This window comes from Parasteatoda tepidariorum, chromosome 11 (assembly GCF_982258835.1).
Source record: "Parasteatoda tepidariorum strain Cologne lab strain chromosome 11, Ptep-v5.0, whole genome shotgun sequence".
Taxonomy (NCBI): domain Eukaryota; kingdom Metazoa; phylum Arthropoda; class Arachnida; order Araneae; family Theridiidae; genus Parasteatoda; species Parasteatoda tepidariorum.
The window spans coordinates 100,142,722-100,159,207 of NC_141765.1; the positions used below are offsets into that span (position 1 = coordinate 100,142,722).

The 16,486-nt window shown below is 28.2% G+C and overlaps 1 protein-coding gene and 1 long non-coding RNA gene across 4 annotated transcripts in view; one reads left to right on the plus strand and one right to left on the minus strand.

The window, feature by feature from the left end:
• The window catches only part of LOC147802018 (pre-mRNA 3' end processing protein WDR33-like), a 76,287-nt gene extending 60,526 nt beyond the window's left edge, over nt 1-15,761 (minus strand). For all 3 annotated transcript variants that reach the window (XM_087155359.1, XM_087155358.1, XM_087155357.1), the window contains exon 1: nt 15,625-15,761. In XM_087155359.1, coding sequence (XP_087011485.1) covers nt 15,625-15,633 — 9 coding nt within the window. In that variant the 5' untranslated portion in view covers nt 15,634-15,761. The remainder of the gene's footprint in view (nt 1-15,624) is intronic.
• LOC147802020 (uncharacterized) lies at nt 8,558-11,497 on the plus strand. Its single transcript, XR_015430545.1, has 2 exons — nt 8,558-8,633; nt 11,352-11,497. It is a non-coding gene; the product is annotated as an uncharacterized LOC147802020 (long non-coding RNA).
• Nucleotides 15,762-16,486: the final 725 nt, after the last annotated feature.

The following is a 16,486-nucleotide window of genomic DNA, read 5'->3' on the forward strand; positions in this document are numbered from 1 at the left end:
CTATCCCCTGATCCACCACGGGTTCTAGCTGATCGTTTGTAAGGAAAATGTCGGGTTAAGATGATCTAAACTTCTCCACATAAATTAAAATGTTAAATAAAGTGAAGTGAATTAAATACAGCCCCGTATCGCACACCGAATATGTTGAAATATAATTTTTTCTCGTCTACTTCTATTACTTAAACTTAGATTTATAATTTTGTTTATGTATTTTTATTGCAACCGTGATATATTTTTGATTTGTGTAACTTTAATGCATTATTACTTTGCTTATGCTATGTATGATTATGTTCATTACATCACCTAACCATACTAAAGCACCTTGCTTAGTTTTACGCGGATCTGTCTTTTAACAGCTTTGGCCGCTTTGACAGCTTTGTCTTTTAACAGCTTTTTTTTTTCATTTTAATCATCAATCAATTTTTTTAAACTTTAATTTTAATTTTCGCATCACTCAACCACATAAGTTTTTAGTATGCTTACAAGATTTTTATTACAAATATGGCAAAGGTAAATAAAATAAAGCAAAGAATTTTATTCCGGTTTCTAATAAAAATTGGTAATAAAATAGTTCAGATGAAAATTTTTTTTTTTTTTTTTTTTTGCTATAAGAATATAACTTACCTCGTTTTTCATCCCTATAACTGTTTTCAATAAAGTTTTTCAATTAATATAGCTTTTGTTTAATAATACATCCTTATTGTCGGCTTTACGTTGTGAAATAAGAACTCGTTTTGTGTAATTCATTTCAAAAGAATAAAAAAAATGCATTGCTTGGTGTGATACTGTTCTTCATGGCTAACTCATAGTCTTTACCTTTGTCAAGTTCGATATATGTCCCTTTCGAGGGGAAGTAAATCACTTATTTCCGAGGTATCAGTAATAAAGCTAATTAGCATTGGTGTTTTAATACTCACCAATTATATAAGTATAATACATATGTTAGCATATTTAGTACTAATTACTTAACCCTTCATAAAATAACCTTTGGATAAACGAATATTATAATTCAATGCAATGTTTTTTTGATCACTTAAAATGGTTTCGAGACATTTTAAAATACGCATAAAGTTAAAGTACGTACAAGAGTACAACCATATTTACGAGATACATCCTTTTTTAGGGGATCAAGAATCAAAATCCGTCAAAGAAAGTGTATGTTTATTTAGAGAAAAAATGTTTTTGTGCTTGGTTTAGAAACTTAAAATATCGTCTGCCCTTATTAATTAGCAAATTTGAGCTCACCCTTCAACCGAGCTACTTAGGTTGAGTCTTAGAATATTAAGATCCGACTATTCGATCAAAAGTAATTATGTGGATCCGTTTTATTATGCACTGCACATATGCATATTTATTTTCATATGTATTTAAATATAAATGTATTCATAAAACTTAAAATAGACGAGCAGTTCTTTAAAAATAATTACCGTGATCTGCGCTGGCTATGCTCATGACTAACACAGTAGAATTTTTTAGATTTTTAAAGGACCGTTTGCACTGAATGTGATTTTTTTTGGATGCGACTGAAATCCTCAACACTCAATAATCACGTTGCCGCTCGCGTGTAAAAGTGCATCCAGTGAGGATGGCGTTATAAAGAATAGTAAGGATACTTTCAAGAATTTTAATTAAAGATATATAAAATTCGTAAATTAATTTTCTTGCTGGATGTGAATAATTAAACATTTAGTTTTAAAATCGTTATTAAACATTTAGTTATATAATCGTAAATATTTAAACATTGCTGCCTTTATGTTTTTTTTAAATTTTTATTTATTTATTTTTTTAAAGAAAACAATCATATTTTGCGTTGCACGTAAAGGGAAACCACGAAAATATCTTTCAGATTGCTTGACGCTTAAAGAGTTCCAGCTTAATTTACAGGATTCGTAATGAAGTTTTTTATATAATGAATCTTTGCATCTTTGACAGACAGCCAATTATATTTATGAATATAACGAGATGCTCTTTATATTTTTTTTATTTATATTTTTAACTCATCCCAAAAATCAAAGTAACTCACAATTTAAGTATCGGCGAGAAACAATATTTATAAAAGTTACAAAAATAATTTATTTTAACCGTGATTAAGTTGAAATTAAAATGATCAAATTTTGCGTTACGCACAAAGAAAAACTACGAAAATGCTTTTCAGATTGCTCGGCGGTAATTGGATTTCAACTAAATGTTCATCATTATCTCAATGAAATTATTTTTTCATAAGCAATCATTTTTTATTATTAATCAGGCCTAGCCGTTGTGGCTCAAAAGATCTGGAGTCTCCTTGAGGTCAGGCTAACCATGGGAGGTTTTCGTTGTTTTCCGCTCCATGTAACGGAAATGAGGGATAGTTCCATCAAAAAGTCCACCACGGAGGCAAATTTCACTCAATACTTAATACAGGACTCTCCTTGTCTTCTGGGTTGGATTTAAAATTACAAGACTACGAAGTTGAACATCAGTAGTCGTAAACACAAAATTAGGTCGGCTGTTCGACGACGGTTATAAAATTATGAAATAGATAAGTTATCATCTTTCTGAATATAACGAAAAGCTCTTCTTTTTAACTCAATCCGTAAAACAAAATAAGCCGCAATTTAAGTATCGAAATACAATTATATTCATGAAAGCTATAAAAATATCCTATTTTAAATTAAATTAAATTAAAATTGTCAAATTTTGTGTTACACGCTAAGAAAAACTACAAAAATGTTTTTCAGATTGGCTTTAATCGGTAGCAATGACAGAAAACAGCGCTATTTTGATTACTAAAATAAACAAATCTCCTATCGGAATTTAGATTTCGCTTGCTCTAAACCTGCCGGAATCGGATTCGTAATAATTTCGCATCGGAATTTAGTTCCGAGCGGAATCAAGGTACGGCCTAACTGACATTCACGGATTTATGACGTCACGAGAGCTTCATTTCGATCTGAATTAAATTCCGCGGCTTTACGATCAGTCCACTGCGGGACAAATTCTGAATATAAGAATTAAGAATGTTGAATAAGAGCAAAGAAGAAAAAAATCGAAAAAGTTACTTTTGCACCTTAAAACCCTTTTTTTAAAATTTATTTATTTTTTTAAACAAATTCCTACTTACGCATTTGCATTTTGATATTGGAAATGCACATGAAAGTGTAAAACATCAATGTTACCAGCTTACAATATCTCAAAGAGGGTATTTCACTCACAGTTTAAAAAAAAAAATAATAATTACTCATGTTTTTCACTCTTGCGTTCTTCCAATTATGTTCGGGGTCCTAATAAATATAGCTATGTTTTGAAAAGAATTAATTCTAGAATAATTTGCCTGTTGCAGCTTCTGATTAGACAGCATGACATGTAAATATACGTATTTATGATGTCGGGTTGTAATATAATATAATGACAAAACAATTATGGCAAAACAGTTATGACCCAAGACTGATTTTATTTATTTAATTTTTAATATTTCAAAGCGGAATTTTGAGTAAAAGTCATAAAGCTTTTATGCTAATTAAAAAAAAAAGTCTATTTAAAAGTTTTTCTTGACAATGAATTTTAATTTCTTTTTATTTCTAAGCAGAAAAATGGAATAACTTTAAGAAAAAAAATATTTCAATGAATATCTAAAACATTGGTTACAATAATAAAAAAGTATCTTCATAATTAAAAGAAAATATAAATCTCAAAACTGTAGGAAAAGAAATAAAAAAGTGAAAAGTTTTTTAATCTTAAATATTATATAATTTCTCAAATTTTTCCACTTTAATTTTCCTGGTTTTAAATCGAAATTATTAAGTTTAAAAGGCAAATTAATATTATTTAATTAATAAACAGAAATATTCGCATTTTAAAATAAATGATGAATCGTAACTTGATGGTTGGATAATTTTTTTTCCTCATCAGCAGTAATTATAATTTCCGTATTAAAATTTTCAAAAATGAGTACTTTAAACTCGGAAAAATTACTCATGAAAAAAGTTCTCAGAAGTTACTTAATGCAAAATAATTAATTACTTTAACTATCCTACAGGATTTCAATTTAAAAAACAAATACATAAAACATGACCTTCCCTTAAATATTACGAAAACAAATTATCCCATTCTTAAAAATATATTGTTTTTTTTTCCTAATTAGAGCAGCTTTTATTACTCATAATAAAATTTTATGGATTTTTTAATGAAACTTTTGTATTAAAAATATTTTTCGTTATTTTATTTGTTCGATTAGAAATTTTTTTTGTTATTTTAATCGATTAAATACGTTGAAGTTAATGTTATGTATTAAGCTAAAAAATTACCTTTGTTCAGATGAATTATTGTTGGTGTAAAAAAGAATATTTTCTATAGTTTATTTCAAATAAGAGAAAATAAAAGAGATTTGAGGTTTCAGCTCTGCTCTTCATATGTGGTAATCATATGAGAAAAGAATAAATTTCAAAGCAGATTTCTCAAATATATAAAACAGAAAAGCAGCATCTACCACTTCTTTTATCAATGAAAACAAAAGACTTTATATTAATTTCATTTCAATAAAGTAAAGATTTCAAAGAATCGTCATTAGAAAGTCACTCCTAAAAGTAGAAAGAATTATTGAAACAACGAAGAAAATCTTTTTTTTTAATTTCAAAGAACTTTATTTTGTATTGATTGAAAAACAGTGACTAATTTAAACTAAAATACTTTAAATGACAGCATATTTTCAGCTGTTATCAACGAAACAATGTTTACAGTTTTTTTTTTTACTCAATTAAAAGAGATTTTTTATTAAATTAAATGTAATTCTTTTTATAAAAATTTGAATTGACAAAAAATTTATGCTTGAATTAAAAATAGTTAATTTAAATAATGGTATCTAAAAAATCAATGATCAACGATCTAAAAAAATTTAAAAAAGAGTGTTTGAAACGCTTGTTCTAGCAAAAAACTCTTGACGAAATGACCAAGTAAATGTCAACAAGAGACACCCCCAATTCAGAACCCTTATGGCCCTAATGCATCTGTTTTCCCAGAACATTTAGTTAATTGTTTAAGATAATTTATGTATATATTTATAGAACCATCTATTTGTTGTATAACATTTTCAAAAAAAAAAAAAAATGACGAAAGAGCCCAGGCCCATAAAAATGATTAAGGCAATTTAAAGTAGCAAACAAACACTTTCTCATAGTACAAAATGAGGTGACAATGTTCTGAGGAGTCAAATAACTGTGGGTAAGGCCGGGATAGTCTGGTTGGTAGGGCTGTAATACGCATTTTCTCCTGGGAATGTTTTTTTTTTTTTTTTTTTTTTTAAGAGTAAAGAGTGTGAATGAAAAAATTTTCCCCACTTGTTTTTGAATAGTTAAAGACATTAAATAGTTCCGAGTTACTGATCTTTTCAAGAATCAGAAATCTGATTTTCCCAATAGAAGGGCGAAGGAATTTTTCAACAAAAACTCTACAGTGCTAAACGTTACACTTAGAGAAAAATATTCAGCATCTATGCAGTAGACAATGAAGCAAAACACCGTAGAAAAATAAAAGACACCGGAATCTGTATTTCATAATCATAAATTAAAATTCTAAATTAATTTTCACTGTTTTGACCTTATTAGAAATAAAAAAATGTAAACAATTGTTTAATTAAAATTCTGCGTCAAAAGCAAAGAACACTTTTGGGAGTTACACTGGGTTTCGAAAGAGGTAAGACATATAAGTAAATTTAGGATTTAATTCTTAACATTCAAAATAGTTTTTATATAGGTTAAAAATATTTCATAATGATGAAAATTTTGCAGTTTATGTCTAGTTAATTGAATTTGATTTCTCACCAAGACTAGGAAAACACTTCTTTATATAGAGTAAATGTTGGCAAATATGAAAAGATCTCTAAATATTTTCAAAACGAGTGTTCCAACGTCAAACTTAATTCTGTTCTGATTAAATCTAGATTTATTTTGACTAACTATCCGTAGCTATAACTATTCGTAAAGCAATGAGAGAAATCCAACTATTATCCTACGATTTCTTTCTTGTAAATTCTAAGTAAAACCTAAAGATAAATTGACCCAAACTCTTTCTGCCTCTAAAGTGGTAATTTAAAACTAAACTCATTTCAGTCTATAGCTATTAATAATAATTTGAATGCAATGGAGAGGAATGATCCCAGTCGTAATAGACGATAGTACACATTAAATGTAGGCTATGCAGAAATTGTTTTCCGCCTCATATCGTATTTTAGTCCATCATTGATTTTAGCGACACCTGTGCTAACTATTGTTAATAGAGTGGCATGGACAGAATAAAATATTTAAAAAAAAAAGCTTTATGCATATTTCTCAATATATGTATATATTTTTCAAAATTTTGACACCTATCCTTCGATTTGGTATTAGAATCAAAAATGCCATTCGAACCCAAAAATTATAAAAAATTATTAAAGTGTCCACCAAATTAACATCTTACAACGGGCTATTAATAATAATTTGAATGCAATGGAGAGGAATGATCCCAGTCGTAATAGACGATAGTACACATTAAATGTAGGCTATGCAGAAATTGTTTTCCGCCTCATATCGTATTTCAGACCATCATCGATTTTAACGACACCTGTGCTAACTATATTTTATAGAGTGAGATGGACAGAATAAAATATTTTTAAAAATCGCTTTATGCATATTTCTCAATATATGTATATGTTTTTCGATATTTTGACACCTATTCTTTGATTTGGTATTAGTATCTAAGATGCCATTTGAACCCAAAAATTATAAAAAATTATTAAAGTGTCCACCAAATTATCCCCTTATTACTGGCTATTAATAATAATTTTAATGCAATGGAGAGGAATGCCTCCAGTCGTAATAGACGATAGTACACATTAAATGTAAGCTATACAGAAATTGTTTTCCGCCTCATACCGTATTTTGGACCATCATCGATTTTAGCGACACCTGTGCTAACTATTGTTAATAGAGTGACAGTGACAGAATAAAATATTTTTTAAAAATGCTTTATGCATATTTCTCAATATATGTATATATTTTTCGAAATTTTGACACCAATCCTTTGATTTGGTTTTTGTACCAAAGTTGCCATTTGAACCCAAAAATTATAAAAAATTATTAAAGTGTCCACCTAATTATCCCCTTACAACCGTCTATTAATAATAATTTGTATGCAATGGAGAGGAATGCCCCCAAACGTAATAGACGATAGTACACATTAAACGTAAGCTATACAGAAATTGTTTTCCGCCTCATATCGTATTTTAGACCATCATCGATTTTAACGACACCTGTGCTAACCATTGTTAATAGAGTGACAGTGACAGAATAAAATATTTTTTAAAAATGCTTTATGCATATTCCTCAGCATATGTATATATTTTTCGAAATTTTGACACCAATCCTTTGATTTGGTTTTTGTACCAAAGTTGCCATTTGAACCCAAAAATTACAAAAAATTGTTAAAGTGTCCACCTAATTATACCCTTACAACCGTCTATTAATAATAATTTGTATGCAATGGAGAGGAATGCCCCCAGTCGTAATAGACGATAGTACACATTAAATGTATGCTATACAGAAATTGTTTTCCGCCTCATATCGTATTCAGATATAACCACAATAATAAATACAAATTAAAAGCTTCTTAATTGATTTCCTGGCATAGAGTGTTCAAAAAAATTTTTTTTTGTAATTTATTATTTTCAAACTTCTGAAAGCTTTAATATATATATATATATATATATATATATATATATATATATATATAGACACACAATATAAATGACGATTCTTTGCCGAAATTAATGTTTTGTAATTTTACATCTACTTCCATTTTTTTTACCTTACAGCAAACCGTTGTTTCCCTTTTATTCCATTTTTTTTCTTCAGTAATGCAAAATTATAAACCCAAAGTGTTTCCAAAGACTGTCTCACTGAATAAAAAATATCTTAACTTTATTGCACTTATGTGAGTGGTTGAAGATTAATTGTCGTTTTGTAATATTAATTTTGTTATTTTTGTTTTGATAATATTACAGTCAATGCTTCCTTGCTTGAAAATATTCATTAAATTCTCTCAAAATAGTTTTTTTTTTTTTTGCTTGGAAGAAAAATTAGTTTTATTTTTTTCTGCTGCTAAAACAGATACTATGTCATAGTTCTTCAATTAAAAGAGGAACCAAAGCTCATTCCAAAAGCTATTAAATCTTCCGTGCATTATAGTTAGTATAAAATTTGTATGGGCATGAATAGCATCATTTTTTTAAACGTTTCATTATGCTCAAAATCTTTTGAAATATCCTAACAGTTACTATATCTTGAAATTCTCAGAGAAAATATTTCTTGTGTTAATTTTTATTATAAAGAAGCAATGGCCTTTCTGGAAAGCTTTAACTTTTTTAGATTTGGGAAATTTTATGCTAGATTCCTAGATCCAGCTAAAATATTCAAAATTTACATTTATATGGTTATGAAATGTAGGTAACTTTTTAATTTATATTTTATAATATAAATTAAAAATACAATATTAATAACAGTTTAATATTGTATTTTTAAAAAAAAATTAATAGATAAAATTTTTTTATTTAATTTCTTCTTTTTAGCTCATGTAGCACTAATGAAGGAATTAGGAAATATGAAAATAAAAAAGTTTTTTAGGTAATTAATTATCATTTTATGTCTAATTTTGTAATTTTGAAACTTTGTAGTGATACAATCTACTAATTAAACTATATTAAGTCAAATATTCTTTGAAACAATTAAATTCTCTTCAATTTGGTTTTTATTGTTATTTTTTTTAGTTTTAAAACATATTTTATAATTTTTATAAAAAAATATAATTGACATGTTTTGAAAAAATATGCGTTAGTTATTTTCACATCTAAAAATATTTTGACTTGTCTTAAAGGTGAACACATATGATTGTTATTACTTTGTACTTGTATATTTACTATCTTTCTTTTATTCTCTAATGTAGTATATTTGCTTGTAAGACCTTGTAAAATATTGTCTTTTTTTAGGAATTTTGCTTTTAATTACTTTTTTTTTCTCAATTTGATGGACTAGATATATCTGGCAATACACTCTCAAGAAAATGTTTAACAAATATTGGAAATGATATCTTCTGAAACACAGACCTCTATTTTGGGTTATTAAGGAAGTTCTGTGCAAAAATTGTGTGCACCATTTCAAGGGTTTGTTAATCCCAATTTTTGATCCAGGGGTTGTCTTCTGGGTTGGGTTCAAAATTTACAAAAAAAAAAACATAGCTAAACATTGATGGTTGTAAACCTGAAACTGGGTTGACTGTTCAATGCCGATTATAAAATAAAATATTAAGTTGTGCTAAAGATGAACATGTTGAGATAATACTGTCTTTATTGGGAGGATTATACCATTCTTTTTCAAGCTCTCAGAATCGTTATTCTTAACACTACATTTTTCTGCAACAGATTCATTGGCGATCATGGCTTTTCTTTAAATATGAATGTTCGCCTATTTTTGAAAATATTTACACAATATGTTAACACCTATTCTTTCTAAATAGTGATTCCCATCAACAGTCACCAAAACAAATGTTGAAAAATAGCGTCATATTCCTGTGCTGTTCTCAGAGGTGCCAACCATTACAATTTCTCCATAATTATTACTATTTCATAGACAAAGTAAGGGTTTAAATTATGGTATAATACAAATTATGGTTTTTAAGAATTTTCATAGCAATCTATTTAAAGTACGTTCATTTTCCTAACTACCAAGAGTTAATTTTTGTTTTGTTTTTTGCAACTAATCTATGATGATTCTTTTTTACTCCTTGAAACCATTTTGAAAACAATACAAACATAGAAAAGTATGGACAATATAGGAAAACAAAAGAACATAAACAAAAACTTGAAATGCTGTGAGAAAATATTTTTAGTGATTTAAATGTAGTTGTCGAAAAAGATAATAAGCGTTGTTCTAATTTAATCAAAAATTATAACATTGATTCCAAATGATTGACACAATTTTATCTTTTTTACAATGAAGTATACAATTTCAGTGTCGTATATTTTTTAAATTTGCCAAAGTATTGATTGTTTTGTTTTATTTTATAGTTTATATATATACCTAATTATAATAATTTTTTTTATGCATACACAGAATTAAGTAATATATACATCTCAGAATTTCGCCATTTGTGAATGCTAATTTGTATTGAATTCTGTGTTGTTGTTATGGGCAATGCCACCTTGGGGATGCATTCCCCAAATGTTAGCTAGTTTAGAAATTTTCATTTTGTTCTTGACACATAAACATTTTTTTAATGCTTTCTTGCAAACTGGTTAATTTGTTTTATGCAATGCACTTCTTCATTTAATACTCTGATTGGTTATTACTTCTGCATTTTTGATGCTGGCATTTCAGTACAACTTATAGTTTGTCTAAAGTAACAACTCCGCTATCATTTCATCTGGTTCCACGGTTGTGACTATGGTAATTATAATATGGTATTACGGTAGATATAACTATTCTAAGTAGGGGTTTGGGGTCACTGTTTAGGACAGGTTTTGGCTCTGGTCGGCAAGAGAAAGGGAATCTTTTTCTTTGGTCTATTGTGTTAGCCCTCAAGTCTGGAGAAGCTACCCTTCCTGAAATGCGCTATTCTTGTTTTCATAGCAGCAGACGGAGTTCTTACCGTAGACAAACTATATAGACCTAACAGTGCAATCTTCATATTCTCACCTTCATTTAGAACTCCACGGAGAATAGTCTTGAAAATATTCCAAAAATAACACATAGTCTTACATATGTCGCAAAAATTGTTTATTAGATGTAAAATTTAACACAAAATCATATTTTTTTTAAATTTCCGAAATAAGAAAATTTTTTTTAAATTTTCTACATTTTATTTGTAATATATTCAAATGAATTGAAGAAAATACTTACAATGTTTTACATAGTTTTGTGTCTGCTGATTTCAGTACTTAAAAAAACAATCTGAGTTAACTTTTAGGAAATCTGCTGCTTACTCTTACTGCAAATAATTTTGTCTGTTCCTCCCAAAATATTCTTTACTCTTTTTCATTTTTATAACATGAAAGTGCAAGGTATATAGAATTATTTGAAAATTTTATTTGACTTTGGCTTATACTAATTACTTTTTTATACTTTGTAGTATTCTGACAATCCAGTTTTTTATACTTGATGAGAAATAAACACAAGTTTAAGGATGTTATTTTTTTTTTTAATTGAAAATTATTCTCTATCTTTCAAAAAGGAAAATATTTCTTTGCTTTTAGATCTTTATTTTCACCATTATTGATACTCATTTTAACCATTATTGATTGACTTACTTTTATTTTTGTAAAATTTCAATTTTTTAACTATTAATAGCCTAGTGGAGAAGACGTTATGTGAAAAAGACCACTTTTGTCTTGAAGCGGAAGAGAGTGTCACAATTGATGAAGGGAACGATGCAAACAAGTCAGATGAAAATGTCAAGATATTGCCTGATGAAGAATACAGCTTTTGACCACATATTGTGTATTGTGAAATATTTATGTAATGAAAATATTTATAAAATTTTTTATTTACTTGAATTAATCACTGAATTTAATTGCGAGCTAGAGATTGTTTTTTTTTTAATTGATTCAGTTTGTTTGTATGAGTGTTATGCAGTGTTCATTTTAATTCATCCTTTGAGTAACTCGTCATTTTTAAATTCATCCCTTTTATTGTTAAAAAAGGATACAAAAGTGGTAATTTGTTTCTGGGTTTTAGAAAAAGGTTTTTATACCATGAAGGTCGAGGGTATCTTAAACTGGTTTTTGACAATACGCTTGAGATTTTCTTCCGAAATTGTCCCATAATACTGTAAATAATCAAAATACTTATAACTTGGAATATTTTCTGAATGGATTATTTTCTAATAAAAAAATTAATATTATTTCATATTTAGCTTTAAATATTTTTATCAAGTAAAACACATTTTTAAGAATACATCAATAAATGTTATATTGCCATTGTTTTAACTGTAAGGACTCCTGGTGGCTGAGTGGTACTCTTATGTACAAGGTCCAGAGTTCAGACCACAGCCTTTCATCTGTTCATTGGGTCAATAAAATGTCAGGGAGAACACTGAAATTTAAAATTGTCATGGAATTTTATTTTGACTTTAAAAATTAGGATTAAGTTGTAATTTTTTCTAAAAAATTAGAAAATTCTTTCATTATGCCTGATGGTAAATGATCTCTCTTAGAATTGTTACTAAAAGTAAACAGTTATTGAGATTTGAGTTATATAATTCTGATATCTCATCATCATCATAGTTGGCCAGACAGCCCAATGTGAGCCAATGCCTTCCTCTGAAGATTTCTCCATGACGACTTCCAATTTTCTTCATTAATTGCGAGAAAATCAGATACCATTGAGTCAGTCCATCTCAACCGCGACCTTACCCGCTTTCTTTTTTCCAGTGGGTCTAAAAAGCAGTATCTTTTTTATTGTGCTGTCGTCACTCATTCGAATCACGTGGGCGATCCGATTCATTCTATTTATTTTTATGTATTTAATAATATCAGGTTGTTTATAAATCTTGTACAGTCCGCAAAAAAAAAAAAAAAAAAAAAACGAATCACCCTGAATAACTTTCGCTCTAATGATCGGATTTTCACGAACTAAGTGTCAATCTTAATGGTTCCTGGGGGTGACCTCAAATATGAAAATTAATTAGTGCTAACTATTAATTAAGTTACGAAATCAGACACAAAAACGTACTTTCTCTGAATAAACACATAATTTTTTTTACATATTTGGAATCTAGACACTTGAATTAGGGGGGGGGGGCAAAATTTTGAAAAAATTGGGTTGTAAATTTGGGTAGCAATAAAGGTTTATATATTTGGCGATAGTCCAGAAAACCGCCAAAAAAAAGTCGCCTGCGCAAATAAATATTTTAAGATAACCCATTGTCTAATTCAAAAAAGGCGTGCTTAATTTTACTAGGTTGCTACGCAACCAAGCTCTGATAGTAAAAAAATTGAAATAATGTTCAGTGATTGCTCGGAGAGGTTTAATTTATAGTTAATAGAAAATATCTTGAAGTTTCTAGGCAATAAACAATTTTTTTAGGGGATTTCTGTCCAAAAAGCAGAAAAAAAATTATTTTAATCTCCTTTGAAAAGTAAATTTGAATCGATTTATAAATTATTTATGATAGTTTTTAGAATTTAAATACATGAACTTTTTATCTGATATTATTTAGATTACACTGTTTTTACTATATTTATTCGAGGATTTTATACTAAAATCAAATGAACATAACTTATTATAGCTATATACAAAATTTTAGGGATAATCATTTTTACAGCTTTAATCGAGCCTTCTAGGCAAGAAAGTTTGAAGGAAAAAAAAGTGCTTGAAAAATAAAATGTAGATTGTATAATAATTCTAATGCACATTCACAAGGTTTTCTATAATTTACGATATTTCTTTTTTCTATAACTCAAGGAATTGCTGAATGTTTAGTGGCATTTTAAAAAGATTGAAATATGTTATATTTAAGAATAAGATATTGAAATAATATGTTGCATATTGTAGGATTCATTGCTTAAAAAATCGCTTCATTCTACTAGATATTTAGGTTACATCGTTTTCTTTGGATAAAGATGATTAGCAAATAGCATCCTCATGTTTCGATACATTCTGAAACTTATACGTTAGCAAATTCACCAAAAAATGTCGCACAGCATATTCTTCAATTACGATAAGCTACATTTACCACCAAATACTGCTACTGTGGTTATTTTTGTTTTCTTATATATATCTGATGCTCTCTATTTTAAACAGAGCTCGTTTTAAACAGAGCTCGTAAGATCCTTAAGATACTGAAATGGGGGCACAAAAACTTAAAAGATAAAATATTTAATTTCATTAACTCAAAATATCTGGTGTCGAAATGTTAATTTTTAAGTTAAATATAACTTTTACAATATTGATGTTCTTACGTTTTTAAAGACCACATGAATCCTGATAAAATATTAAAATGCATATGTTTACTTTAACGAGTGTAAAATCCTTATCAAAGAAATGATCTAGACCCAAATGTAATACAGTATAATTGACGATAAAAACTCAACGGGCTTCAAAACATATGAAGAGGGAAGTAAAAGTCGACTTGTTTCGAGATTTCAAATATAATCGCCCATTCTCAAGACTTGCCAGGCTTGGATAACTTGTGATTTTTATTATTGGACGCTCAAAGCATGTCTATTTTTATTATCATCTATTACTTTTTTAAATCAATGAAGTTTTTATATTTTCGATTCAGTTTCTTGGGATTATCCATTTAGTTACACAACATATTAAATTATTTCACTCGATATTAAAATAAGTTTTACATACGTTATAGGCACAGGTTCTTAGATTGAAAAAATAATAATTCACTACTTTGTAAAAAAATCAATGCAGTAAAAAAAAAATTTTTTTTTTTGCTGCAAGCCTTAACATTTTAATTTAAGGTCATAAAAAAATTCCGTTTACAATTGAAATTTCAAAAGTCGAATGTGAAAATGGAATGTCCCCTAGTACCAGGAATCGAAATTAAATAGTTACAAAGACAACTTTTTTAAACAAGTTAGCGTTTCCTACTCGAAGTTGTTTGAAAAGGTATTTTTTATATATCGATTCCAAAGTTTATTCTACATATATTTCAGGGTATACTTTCGGAGTATTTCGATCAAGTTTTTTTTACGCCCTTACTTGCTTAAAATTAATAAATAATTTACTTAAAATAAATTATTCAAGCTACATGATTTAATGCATTTATAGTATAATAATAAACGGAGCTTCCAACGCATATCCTTAACCTTAATACCGCTATCATTAAATAAATGGAATATGCTTAGATAAATAATAAAAGTTAATTTTTCCCTCGTTTTAATTTTCAAGGAATAATATACTTCGATCAAACAGATTTCATTCTGGAAATAGCGAAATTATTGTGTAGGTCCCTTGGAGCAATATCATTCTTATCCTCTTTTGACGAAATATAGGAAAAATTAGTTTTCACAGTTTCTGTAAAAAGTATGTTAGCCTACTTTCCACGTTTTTTTTAAATTTTTTTTTTATTAAAATAAGTTCGGAAATTGTGTATTTTTTATAGCATTTCTTTTAAAAATCAGATGACTCTAAAATTGGCACAGCTTCGGAATCAATTTTCAATTTTTAAATTTTTGGTATTTCCTGCTTAACAAAATAAGGCATTTTCCTGATAACAAATTATACTACAATAATATCTTGGAAATCATGCTAAAGTAAAAAATTAAACAAAATAGTTTAGTATATTATCAGAAAAAAAATCTACTTGGTATCATAAAGAGTAATAGATATGATGATATAATTAGTGAATCACACGTGGTCAGATAATTAAAAATTTAATTTCAAAACTAAGATAGTAAGACGACTGTGGTGTGGCTAAATCAAAAAGGGGGGTGACTAACATTAAGTCAAATTAAGATTAAATAAAATTTAGATACTAATTATGTAAAGGCCGAAAATGTATAAGTGGTTAACAGTGGAAGTGGGTGCAATTATTCAGGTAAGCGCAACAAAGGAGCATGCTGAAAAAAAAGGAAGAGAAAACAACTTATACTGTACAATTACTCACCAGATACATATTCTAAGATGCAAAGTAACTTTTATTTCACAATTGAAGGCATTATAAAAAAAAACTGGACATGTTAGCAAACATGCCAACAAAAAATAAATCGGCTTCAGCCGAATACAGAGAAAAACATACAGCGTTGTTGAAAACAAAGCAACGACTGACTATTTCTTCGTTATGAAGATAGGGGAGAAAACTCTCGCCAAAAAAATTAAACTTTTGCGAATAACCATTCGGTTGGCTGAAGAAAGATCAGAGGGGCAAATCACAGAGCTGCAAATATTGGCCAACTGGCGAAATTAATTGTTAAGCTCCATGCCAAACATGAAGCGGGGTTGTCTAAAGTGGTGATACACCTGGTAAAGAATTTTGTGGAATGTTCTGGAACATTCTTGGCGCCATCATAAGATCAAAAGGGGCGCTTTGCAATTGATGCAAGCCGAAACGTGGGAAAGAGGACTTGCTGACATTCCTTCTCCATCCAACAATAGGGGTTTGCTGACTGGACATACATCTTGCTGTCAGCAAGTAACAAAAGGAGGAATCTTCTTTTAAAGGAAGAACATACATGCAGAGAAAGATTACTTTCCCAAGGTTACAAAACAAATTGAGGCTTAAAACTTAAATATTACATGAAATATATTGCAAAGAATTATTGAATACTGATAACTAAATAACATTAATTACAAGTGTAAAAAGAAGAAATTAAAAAACATACAATTAAAAGTTTATCACAAATTTAACAGTTACAATTATTTAAGCGTTTAATACATTATTAACAAAATAACAATTAACAAATGATTATTAAATTAGATGAATGATGATGATTACATAAATTAAGATGATTAGATAATTAAATTAGAAT